Consider the following 12,849-nt stretch of genomic DNA (forward strand, 5'->3'; position numbering starts at 1 on the left):
AGGTGGTCCATCTCCCTACAGGGAATGGACTTTATAGTGGAACACAGACCTGGGACTGCCCATGCCAATGCAGATGGCCTTTCCAGGTTCTTCCACTTAGAAAATGAAGACTCTCTTGGGAAAGGTTAGTCTCATCCTCTTTCGTTTGGGGGGGGGTTGTGTAAGGAAATGCCTCCTTGGCATGGTTGCCCCCTGACTTTTTGCCTTTGCTGATGCTATGTTTACAATTGAAAGTGTGCTGAGGCCTGCTAACCAGGCCCCAGCACCAGTGTTCTTTCCCTAACCTGTACTTTTGTATCCACAATTGGCAGACCCTGGCATCCAGATAAGTCCCTTGTAACTGGTACCTCTAGTACCAAGGGCCCTGATGCCAAGGAAGGTCTCTAAGGGCTGCAGCATGTCTTATGCCACCCTGGAGACCTCTCACTCAGCACAGACACACTGCTTACCAGCTTGTGTGTGCTAGTGAGGACAAAACGAGTAAGTCGACATGGCACTCCCCTCAGGGTGCCATGCCAGCCTCTCACTGCCTATGCAGTATAGGTAAGACACCCCTCTAGCAGGCCTTACAGCCCTAAGGCAGGGTGCACTATACCATAGGTGAGGGTACCAGTGCATGAGCATGGTACCCCTACAGTGTCTAAACAAAACCTTAGACATTGTAAGTGCAGGGTAGCCATAAGAGTATATGGTCTGGGAGTCTGTCAAACACGAACTCCACAGCACCATAATGGCTACACTGAAAACTGGGAAGTTTGGTATCAAACTTCTCAGCACAATAAATGCACACTGATGCCAGTGTACATTTTATTGTAAAATACACCCCAGAGGGCACCTTAGAGGTGCCCCCTGAAACTTAACCGACTATCTGTGTAGGCTGACTAGTTTTAGCAGCCTGCCACAAACCGAGACATGTTGCTGGCCCCATGGGGAGAGTGCCTTTGTCACTCTGAGGCCAGTAACAAAGCCTGCACTGGGTGGAGATGCTAACACCTCTCCCAGGCAGGAATTGTCACACCTGGCGGTGAGCCTCAAAGGCTCACCTCCTTTGTGCCAACCCAGCAGGACACTCCAGCTAGTGGAGTTGCCCGCCCCCTCCGGCCAGGCCCCACTTTTGGCGGCAAGGCCGGAGAAAATAATGAGAATAACAAGGAGGAGTCACTGGCCAGTCAGGACAGCCCCTAAGGTGTCCTGAGCTGAGGTGACTCTAACTTTTAGAAATCCTCCATCTTGCAGATGGAGGATTCCCCCAATAGGGTTAGGATTGTGACCCCCTCCCCTTGGGAGGAGGCACAAAGAGGGTGTACCCACCCTCAGGGCTAGTAGCCATTGGCTACTAACCCCCCAGACCTAAACACGCCCTTAAATTTAGTATTTAAGGGCTACCCCGAACCCTAGAAGAGTAGATTCCTGCAACAAGAAGAAGGACTGCCCAGCTGAAAACCCCTGCAGCGGAAGACCAGAAGACGACAACTGCCTTGGCTCCAGAAACTCACCGGCCTGTCTCCTGCCTTCCAAAGATCCTGCTCCAGCGACGCCTTCCGAAGGGACCAGCGACCTCGACATCCTCTGAGGACTGCCCCTGCTTCGAAAAGACAAGAAACTCCCGAGGACAGCGGACCTGCTCCAAGAAAAGCTGCAACTTTGTTTCCAGCAGCTTTAAAGAACCCTGCAAGCTCCCCGCAAGAAGCGTGAGACTTGCAACACTGCACCCGGCGACCCCGACTCGGCTGGTCGAGATCCGACACCTCAGGAGGGACCCCAGGACTACTCTGATACTGTGAGTACCAAAACCTGTCCCCCCTGAGCCCCCACAGCGCCGCCTGCAGAGGGAATCCCGAGGCTTCCCCTGACCGCGACTCTCTGAAACCTAAGTCCCGACACCTGGGAGAGACCCTGCACCCGCAGCCCCCAGGACCTGAAGGACCGGACTTTCACTGGAGGAGTTACCCCCAGGAGTCCCTCTCCCTTGCCCAAGTGGAGGTTTCCCCGAGGAACCCCCCCCTTGCCTGCCTGCAGCGCTGAAGAGATCCCGAGATCTCTCATAGACTAACATTGCGAACCCGACGCTTGTTTCTACACTGCACCCGGCCGCCCCCGCGCCGCTGAGGGTGAAATTTCTGTGTGGACTCGTGTCCCCCCCGGTGCCCTACAAAACCCCCCTGGTCTGCCCTCCGAAGACGCGGGTACTTACCTGCAAGCAGACCGGAACCGGGGCACCCCCTTCTCTCCATTCTAGCCTATGTGTTTTGGGCACCACTTTGAACTCTGCACCTGACCGGCCCTGAGCTGCTGGTGTGGTGACTTTGGGGTTGCTCTGAACCCCCAACGGTGGGCTACCTTGGACCAAGAACTGAACCCTGTAAGTGTCTTACTTACCTGGTAAAACTAACAAATACTTACCTCCCCTAGGAACTGTGAAAATTGCACTAAGTGTCCACTTTTAAAACAGCTATTTGTCAATAACTTGAAAAGTATACATGCAATTTTGATGATTTGAAGTTCCTAAAGTACTTACCTGCAATACCTTTCGAATGAGATATTACATGTAGAATTTGAACCTGTGGTTCTTAAAATAAACTAAGAAAAGATATTTTTCTATATAAAAACCTATTGGCTGGATTTGTCTCTGAGTGTGTGTACCTCATTTATTGTCTATGTGTATGTACAACAAATGCTTAACACTACTCCTTGGATAAGCCTACTGCTCGACCACACTACCACAAAATAGAGCATTAGTATTATCTATTTTTACCACTATTTTACCTCTAAGGGGAACCCTTGGACTCTGTGCATGCTATTCCTTACTTTGAAATAGCACATACAGAGCCAACTTCCTACAGGTACCCTGATTGAGGGCTTTGGATTCTCCACTGAGGAGTATAGAATTAGATTCAGGGGGGCTCAAAAATCCTCGAGCCAGACCTGGGTTGATTTTGTAGACTACTCAGTCAAAACACTGGATGGTTGGTTAACTGGAAATGAAGTGTGTAACTATGTTGGGCTTTATAATTTGTTTATGAAAGAACACATTTTAAGTAACTGCTTCAATGAAAAGTTGCATCAGTATCTGGTAGACCTAGGTCCAATTTCTCCCCAAGAATTGGGAAAGAAGGCAGACCACTGGGTCAAGACTAGGGTAACCAAAACTTCCACTGGGGGTGACCAAAAGAAAGGGGTTACAAAAACTCCCCAGGAGAAAGTGGGTGACACTAGAAACAAAGAAAAAGAGTCCTCTGTAGGCCCCCAAAAACCAGAACAGGTGGGTGGGCCCCAAGACACAACCCAAAACAAAGGTGGGTACCAGGGTAAGAACTGGGATGCCACTAAGGCATGGTGCCACAACTGTAAACAGTCTGGGCACCACACCAAGGACACTTCTTGTCCCAAAAACAAACCCCAGAACAAAATTCCAGGGGTAACCAGTGTAGCCATGGGAGATGACTCCTCAGATGAGGAGGTCTTCATAGCCTTCAACTGGAAACAGGGCCCAACAGGTGAGTTGGAGATTCCAGAGGGAAGTAGACACTTCCACCACCTACTGGTGAATGGAATCCCAACCACTGCCCTGAGAGACACTTGTGCCAGTCACACTATTGTGCATGACAGGCTGGTGCTCTCAAACCAGTACATCCCAGGTGAGACTGCCAGGGTAAGAGTTAGCCTAGACAGGGTCACTAAGAGGCCTGTGGCTTTAGTACCCATAGAAGTGGGTGGCACTCTTAGCTGGAGAAGGGTAGTAGTCAGTACAGACCTCCCCCTTGATTGTCTCCTTGGAAATGACTACCCAGAGGTTAGTCAGAGCCCAAGAGAGGAACTGGTCCAGTGCCAGTCCTCTCCCAAGGATTCTGGAAGTCCTGCCTCTGCAGTAAATGCAAGTAGGCCCCAGAATAAAAAGAAAAGGAAACAGAGTAGGAAAGGTGGACAACCTTTAGCCAAGGTTCCAGCAAGCCAAGGAGATTCTGCTCCAGTAGGGGAGAACTCCAAAAATGGCTCTGATAAAGTCCAACCTGACCCACAAGAAGTCCTGGCTAGTCAGGCAACTGTTAAGCCTGAGTGGGTGGCTCCTCAGCTAACAGAAGAAAGAGTGGAAGAAGGGTGTTTACTACAAGATGTGGTGACCCCCCACTCTAATACAGCAGACAGGCACCCTGAACCCAAAAAAGCCTGTAACTTAGCCCCTTCCCTTCTAGGTGAAGAGCTAAAGGTGTGGTTCTGGGCACTGACAGCTGTCAGTGGCCTCTGCTGGGTGTTAGCCTTTATGGCTGCACTATCCTTGGCCTGGTGGTCTGACCCCATGCCAAATAACAAGTTAGGCCCCCTGACCCTGTTGGTCATGGTGGGGTTACTCCAGCTCTGGGTAACCTCTTTGGGTAAGCTAGGGGTGACCCTGGCTAAGATAAGATTAGCAGAGGTGGATACCTCTGACCTCAAAATAGAGAGAATGGGTGAAGACATAAAAAGCACAGACAAGAGGCAGTTCAGACTAGGTCCTATCACTGTGGAAGTGGGTCAGTTCCCCAGAGGGAATGACCTGAACAGGAGGATGTAAGGCAGAGTAGGCCCTGCAACAAACCAGCCATTTCCTCTACTCTTCCTCGCCTGACAGACTAGGAAGACTCTTCCAGCGTTGGCTGAGTCTCCTGGCCTGTGGGCTGGGGGGGGCTTGTGTAAAGAAATGGCTCCCTGTTGCAGTTACCCCCCACTTTTTGCCTGATACTGATGCTGACTTGACTGAGAAGTGTGCTGGGACCCTGCTAACCAGGCCCCAGCACCAGTGTTCTTTCACCTAAAATGTACCATTGTTTCCACAATTGGCACACCCTGGCATCCAGATAAGTCCCTTGTAACTGGTACCTCTGGTACCAAGGGCCCTGATGCCAGGGAAGGTCTCTAAGGGCTGTAGCATGTATTATGCCACCCTAGAGACCCCTCACTCAGCACAGACACACTGCTTACCAGCCTGTGTGTGCTGGTGAGAACAAAATGAGTAAGTCGACATGGCACTCCCCTCAGGGTGCCATGCCAGCCTCTCACTGCCTATGCAGTATAGGTAAGACACCCCTCTAGCAGGCCTTACAGCCCTAAGGCAGGGTGCACTATACCATAGGTGAGGGTACCAGTGCATGAGCACTGTGCCCCTACAGTGTCTAAGCAAAACCTTAGACATTGTAAGTGCAGGGTAGCCATAAGAGTATATGGTCTGGGAGTCTGTTTTACACGAACTCCACAGCACCATAATGGCTACACTGAAAACTGGGAAGTTTGGTATCAAACTTCTCAGCACAATAAATGCACACTGATGCCAGTGTACATTTTATTGTAAAATACACCACAGAGGGCACCTTAGAGGTGCCCCCTGAAACTTAACCGACTGTCTGTGTAGGCTGACTAGTTCCAGCAGCCTGCCACACCAGAGACATGTTGCTGGCCCCATGGGGAGAGTGCCTTTGTCACTCTGAGGCCAGTAACAAAGCCTGCACTGGGTGGAGATGCTAACACCTCCCCCAGGCAGGAGCTGTGACACCTGGCGGTGAGCCTCAAAGGCTCACCCCTTTGTCACAGCCCAGCAGGGCACTCCAGCTTAGTGGAGTTGCCCGCCCCCTCCGGCCACGGCCCCCACTTTTGGCGGCAAGGCTGGAGGGAACAAAGAAAGCAACAAGGAGGAGTCACTGGCCAGTCAGGACAGCCCCTAAGGTGTCCTGAGCTGAAGTGACTCTGACTTTTAGAAATCCTCCATCTTGCAGATGGAGGATTCCCCCAATAGGGTTAGGATTGTGACCCCCTCCCCTTGGGAGGAGGCACAAAGAGGGTGTACCCACCCTCAGGGCTAGTAGCCATTGGCTACTAACCCCCCAGACCTAAACACGCCCTTAAATTTAGTATTTAAGGGCTACCCTGAACCCTAGAAGATTAGATTCCTGCAACAAGAAGAAGGACTGCCCAGCTGAAAACCCCTGCAGCGGAAGACCAGAAGACGACAACTGCCTTGGCTCCAGAAACTCACCGGCCTGTCTCCTGCCTTCCAAAGACCCTGCTCCAGCGACGCCTTCCGAAGGGACCAGCGACCTCGACATCCTCTGAGGACTGCCCCTGCTTCGAAAAGACAAGAAACTCCCGAGGACAGCGGACCTGCTCCAAGAAAAGCTGCAACTTTGTTTCCAGCAGCTTTAAAGAACCCTGCAAGCTCCCCGCAAGAAGCGTGAGACTTGCAACACTGCACCCGGCGACCCCGACTCGGCTGGTAGCGAGCCAACACCTCAGGAGGGACCCCAGGACTACTCTGATACTGTGAGTACCAAAACCTGTCCCCCCTGAGCCCCCACAGCGCCGCCTGCAGAGGGAATCCCGAGGCTTCCCCTGACCGCGACTCTTGGAATCCCAAGTCCCGACGCCTGGGAGAGACCCTGCACCCGCAGCCCCCAGGACCTGAAGGACCGGACTTTCACTGGAGAAGTGACCCCCAGGAGTCCCTCTCCCTTGCCCAAGTGGAGGTTTCCCCGAGGAATCCCCCCCTTGCCTGCCTGCAGCGCTGAAGAGATCCCGAGATCTCTCATAGACTAACATTGAAAACCCGACGCTTGTTTCTACACTGCACCCGGCCGCCCCCGCGCCGCTGAGGGTGAAATTTCTGTGTGGACTTGTGTCCCCCCCGGTGCCCTACAAAACCCCCCTGGTCTGCCCTCCGAAGACGCGGGTACTTACCTGCAAGCAGACCGGAACCGGGGCACCCCCTTCTCTCCATTCTAGCCTATGTGTTTTGGGCACCACTTTGAACTCTGCACCTGACCGGCCCTGAGCTGCTGGTGTGGTGACTTTGGGGTTGCTCTGAACCCCCAACGGTGGGCTACCTTGGACCAAGAACTGAACCCTGTAAGTGTCTTACTTACCTGGTAAAACTAACAAATACTTACCTCCCCTAGGAACTGTGAAAATTGCACTAAGTGTCCACTTTTAAAACAGCTATTTGTGAATAACTTGAAAAGTATACATGCAATTTTGATGATTTGAAGTTCCTAAAGTACTTACCTGCAATACCTTTCGAATGAGCTATTACATGTAGAATTTGAACCTGTGGTTCTTAAAATAAACTAAGAAAGGATATTTTTCTATATAAAAACCTATTGGCTGGATTTGTCTCTGAGTGTGTGTACCTCATTTATTGTCTATGTGTATGTACAACAAATGCTTAACACTACTCCTTGGATAAGCCTATTGCTCGACCACACTACCACAAAATAGAGCATTAGTATTATCTCTTTTTACCACTATTTTACCTCTAAGGGGAACCCTTGGACTCTGTGCATGCTACTCCTTACTTTGAAATAGCACATACAGAGCCAACTTCCTACAAACACCCTATATCAGGTGTGCATAATTATTAGGCAACTTCCTTTCCTTTGGCAAAATGGGTCAAAAGAAGGACTTGACAGGCTCAGAAAAGTCAAAAATAGTGAGATATCTTGCAGAGGGATGCAGCACTCTTGAAATTGCAAAGCTTCTGAAGCGTGATCATCGAACAATCAAGCGTTTCATTCAAAATAGTCAACAGGGTCGCAAGAAGCGTGTGGAAAAACCAAGGCGCAAAATAACTGACCATGAACTGAGAAAAGTCAAGTGTGCAGCTGCCACGATGCCACTTGCCACCAGTTTGGCCATATTTCAGAGCTGCAACATCACTGGAGTGCCCAAAAGCACAAGGTGTGCAATACTCAGAGACATGGCCAAGGTAAGAAAGGCTGAAAGACGACCACCACTGAACAAGACACACAAGCTGAAACGTCAAGACTGGGCCAAGAAATATCTCAAGACTGATTTTCTAAGGTTTTATGGACTGATGAAATGAGAGTGAGTCTTGATGGGCCAGATGGATGGGCCCGTGGCTGGATTGGTAAAGGGCAGAGAGCTCCAGTCCGACTCAGACGCCAGCAAGGTGGAGGTGGAGTACTGGTTTGGGCTGGTATCATCAAAGATGAGCTTGTGGGGCCTTTTCGGGTTGAGGATGGAGTCAAGCTCAACTCCCAGTCCTACTGCCAGTTCCTGGTAGACACCTTCTTCAAGCAGTGGTACAGGAAGAAGTCTGCATCCTTCAAGAAAAACATGATTTTCATGCAGGACAATGCTCCATCACACGCGTCCAAGTACTCCACAGCGTGGCTGGCAAGAAAGGGTATAAAAGAAGGAAATCTAATGACATGGCCTCCTTGTTCACCTGATCTGAAACCCATTGAGAACCTGTGGTCCATCATCAAATGTGAGATTTACAAGGAGGGAAAACAGTACACCTCTGAACAGTGTCTGGGAGGCTGTGGTTGCTGCTGCACGCAATATTGATGGTGAACAGATCAAAACACTGACAGAATCCATGGATGGCAGGCTTTTGAGTGTCCTTGCAAAGAAAGGTGGCTATATTGGTCACTGATTTGTTTTTGTTTTGTTTTTGAATGTCAGAAATGTATATTTGTGAATGTTGAGATGTTATATTGGTTTCACTGGTAATAATAAATAATTGAAATGGGTATATATTTGTTTTTTGTTAAGTTGTCTAATAATTATGCACAGTAATAGTCACCTGCACACACAGATATCCCCCTAACATAGCTAAAACTAAAAACAAACTAAAAACTACTTCCAAAAATATTCAGCTTTGATATTAATGAGTTTTTTGGGTTCATTGAGAACATGGTTGTTGTTCAATAATAAAATTAATCCTCAAAAATACAACTTGCCTAATAATTCTGCACTCCCTGTATTTGGCATCCTCATACTGAGGGTACTCACTGAGATACTTTTGCCATATTGTCATAAAAATAAAGTACCTTTATTTTTAGTATATCTGTGTATTGTTTTCTTATGATAATCTTCATATGACACCAGTGGTATAGTAGGAGGTTTGCATGTCTCCTAGTTCAGCCTAAGCTGCTCTGCTATAGCTACCTTCTATCAGCCTAAGCTGCTAGAAACACCTCTTCTACACTAATAAGGGATAACTGGACCTGGTACAGAGTGTAAGTACCCCTTGGTACCCACTACAAGCCAGGCCAGCCTCCTACAGGGGGCACCTCTAAGGTGCCCTCTGGGGTGTATGTTACAATAAAATGTACACTTGCATCAGTGTGCATTTATTGTGCTGAGAAGTTTGATACCAAACTTCCCAGTTTTCAGTGTAGCCATTATGGTGCTGTGGAGTTCGTGTTTGACAGACTCCCAGACCATATACTCTTATGGCTACCCTGCACTTACAATGTCTAAGATTTTGCTTAGACACTGTAGGGGCATAGTGCTCATGCACTTATGCCCTCACCTATGTTATAGTGCACCCTGCCTTAGGGCTGTAAGGTCTGCTAGAGGGGTGACTTATCTATAGCTGTAGGCAGTGTGAGGTTGGCATGGCACCCTGAGGGGAGTGCCATGTCGACTTAGTCTTTTTATCCCCACTAGCACACACAAGCTGACAAGCAGTGTGTCTGTGCTGAGTGAGGGGTCCCCAGGGTGGCATAAGACATGCTGCATCCCTTAGAGACCTTCCCTGGCATCAGGGCCCTTGGTACCAGGGGTACCAGTTACAAGGGACTTACCTGGATGCCAGGGTGTGCCAATTGTAGAAACAAAGGTACAGGTTAGGGAAAGAACACTGGTGCTGGGGCCTGGTTAGCAGGCCTCAGCACACTTTCAAATCAAAACTTACCATCAGCAAAGGCAAAAAGTCAGGGGGTAACCATGCCAGGAAGGCATTTCCTTACACTGTTGCTTAATGTTTGGTGGTAATCATGAGATGTTAGCGGGTGCCAACCTATCACTGCATTTACCTCAATACAAATATTTTGAAATTAGGACTGAGAACTAGGGTCAATATTAAGATGTTTTCATTGTTGTGTGCAGTAAGTAACCTTTTCAGTGACTGGTTTCATGTGTGACAGAAGCTTATGTAAACCTATGTAAAGTTCTAATTTGAAATTATAAATAAATTAAAACTTTTACTGTTTTCTCAGCAGATTAGAAAGACCTTATGAGTCTCGTGATTACACTCCTGAAACTTACAGACGATCCAGTTTGAGATCCCTTTCTCCAGCCTATATCCGGTCGAGGAGTCCCATCGATTTTAGAAGCCGCTCTAGGAGTCCCTTGTATCTTAGGTAAGATGAAATGTGAGTCATTGAGGGATCTGACATTGTAGTATGATACCCTTTATAGTGCTACTCTCCATCCACTGCCACTCACATTGTTGCGTTTTTGAGGTGATACTGTACAATAGCTTTTTAAAAAAGGTTTTGCGACAAGGTTTCTGGCGACAATCCTATCTGATACCATGTGCTAATTGTAGGAAGTTGGCTCTGTATGTGCTATTTCAAAGTAAGGAATAGCATGCACAGAGTCCAAGGGTTCCCCTTAGAGGTAAAATAGTGGTAAAAAGAGATAATACTAATGCTCTATTTTGTGGTAGTGTGGTCGAGCAGTAGGCTTATCCAAGGAGTAGTGTTAAGCATTTGTTGTACATACACATAGACAATAAATGAGGTACACACACTCAGAGACAAATCCAGCCAATAGGTTTTTATATAGAAAAATATCTTTTCTTAGTTTATTTTAAGAACCACAGGTTCAAATTCTACATGTAATAGCTCATTCGAAAGGTATTGCAGGTAAGTACTTTAGGAACTTCAAATCATCAAAATTGCATGTATCCTTTTCAAGTTATTCACAAATAGCTGTTTTAAAAGTGGACACTTAGTGCAATTTCCACAGTTCCTAGGGGAGGTAAGTATTTGTTAGTTTTACCAGGTAAGTAAGACACTTACAGGGTTCAGTTCTTGGTCCAAGGTAGCCCACCGTTGGGGGTTCAGAGCAACCCCAAAGTCACCACACCAGCAGCTCAGGGCCGGTCAGGTGCAGAGTTCAAAGTGGTGCCCAAAACACATAGGCTAGAATGGAGAGGAGGGGGTGCCCCGGTTCCGGTCTGCTTGCAGGTAAGTACCCGCGTCTTCGGAGGGCAGACCAGGGGGGTTTTGTAGGGCACCGGGGGGGACACAAGTCCACACAGAAATTTCACCCTCAGCAGCGCGGGGGCGGCCGGGTGCAGTGTAGAAACCAGCGTCGGGTTTGTAATGGAAGTCAATGGGAGATCTAGGGATCTCTTTAGCGCTGCAGGCAGGCAAGGGGGGGGTTCCTCGGGGAAACCTCCACTTGGGCAAGGGAGAGGGACTCCTGGGGGTCACTCCTCCAGTGAAAGTCCGGTCCTTCAGGTCCTGGGGGCTGCGGGTGCAGGGTCTCTCCCAGGTGTCGGGACTTTGGTTTCAAAGAGTCGCGGTCAGGGGAAGCCTCGGGATTCCCTCTGCAGGCGGCGCTGTGGGGGCTCAGGGGGGACAGGTTTTTGTACTCACAGTCTTAGAGTAGTCCTGGGGTCCCTCCTGAGGTGTTGGATCGCCACCAGCCGAGTCGGGGTCGCCGGGTGCAGTGTTGCAAGTCTCACGCCTTTTGCGGGGAGCTTGCAGGGTTCTTTAAAGCTGCTGGAAACAAAGTTGCAGCCTTTCTTGGAGCAGGTCCGCTGTCCTCGGGAGTTTCTTGTCTTTTCGAAGCAGGGGCAGTCCTCAGAGGATGTCGAGGTCGCTGGTCCCTTTGGAAGGCGTCGCTGGAGCAGGATCTTTGGAAGGCAGGAGACAGGCCGGTGAGTTTCTGGAGCCAAGGCAGTAGTCGTCTTCTGGTCTTCCTCTGCAGGGGTTTTCAGCTAGGCAGTCCTTCTTCTTGTAGTTGCAGGAATCTAAATTCTTAGGTTCAGGGAAGCCCTTAAATACTAAATTTAAGGGCGTGTTTAGGTCTGGGGGGGTTAGTAGCCAATGGCTACTAGCCCTGAGGGTGGGTACACCCTCTTTGTGCCTCCTCCCAAGGGGAGGGGGTCACAATCCTAACCCTATTGGGGGAATCCTCCATCTGCAAGATGGAGGATTTCTAAAAGTCAGAGTCACCTCAGCTCAGGACACCTTAGGGGCTGTCCTGACTGGCCAGTGACTCCTCCTTGTTGCTTTCTTTGTTCCCTCCAGCCTTGCCGCCAAAAGTGGGGGCCGTGGCCGGAGGGGGCGGGCAACTCCACTAAGCTGGAGTGCCCTGCTGGGCTGTGACAAAGGGGTGAGCCTTTGAGGCTCACCGCCAGGTGTCACAGCTCCTGCCTGGGGGAGGTGTTAGCATCTCCACCCAGTGCAGGCTTTGTTACTGGCCTCAGAGTGACAAAGGCACTCTCCCCATGGGGCCAGCAACATGTCTCTGGTGTGGCAGGCTGCTGGAACTAGTCAGCCTACACAGACAGTCGGTTAAGTTTCAGGGGGCACCTCTAAGGTGCCCTCTGTGGTGTATTTTACAATAAAATGTACACTGGCATCAGTGTGCATTTATTGTGCTGAGAAGTTTGATACCAAACTTCCCAGTTTTCAGTGTAGCCATTATGGTGCTGTGGAGTTCGTGTTTGACAGACTCCCAGACCATATACTCTTATGGCTACCCTGCACTTACAATGTCTAAGGTTTTGTTTAGACACTGTAGGGGCACCATGCTCATGCACTGGTACCCTCACCTATGGTATAGTGCACCCTGCCTTAGGGCTGTAAGGCCTGCTAGAGGGGTGTCTTACCTATACTGCATAGGCAGTGAGAGGCTGGCATGGCACCCTGAGGGGAGTGCCATGTCGACTTACTCGTTTTGTCCTCACTAGCACACACAAGCTGGCAAGCAGTGTGTCTGTGCTGAGTGAGAGGTCTCCAGGGTGGCATAAGACATGCTGCATCCCTTAGAGACCTTCCTTGGCATCAGGGCCCTTGGTACTAGAAGTACCAGTTACAAGGGACTTATCTGGATGCC

General features: G+C 49.5%; 1 protein-coding gene across 4 annotated transcripts in view; it reads left to right on the forward strand.

Moving 5' to 3' along the window:
• Window positions 1-12,849, forward strand: part of LOC138250501 (uncharacterized) — a 328,067-nt gene that overhangs the window by 205,583 nt on the left and 109,635 nt on the right. For 2 of the 4 annotated variants that reach the window (XM_069205460.1, XM_069205468.1), the window contains one exon: window positions 9,996-10,136. In XM_069205460.1, the coding sequence (XP_069061561.1) occupies window positions 9,996-10,136 (141 nt within the window). Of the gene's footprint in view, window positions 1-9,992; window positions 10,137-12,849 lie in introns of all 4 variants that reach the window. The other 2 variants (XM_069205442.1, XM_069205451.1) reach the window with 1 other exon arrangement.

The sequence above is a fragment of the Pleurodeles waltl genome, chromosome 1_2, assembly GCF_031143425.1.
Source record: "Pleurodeles waltl isolate 20211129_DDA chromosome 1_2, aPleWal1.hap1.20221129, whole genome shotgun sequence".
Classification (NCBI taxonomy): Eukaryota; Metazoa; Chordata; class Amphibia; order Caudata; family Salamandridae; genus Pleurodeles; species Pleurodeles waltl.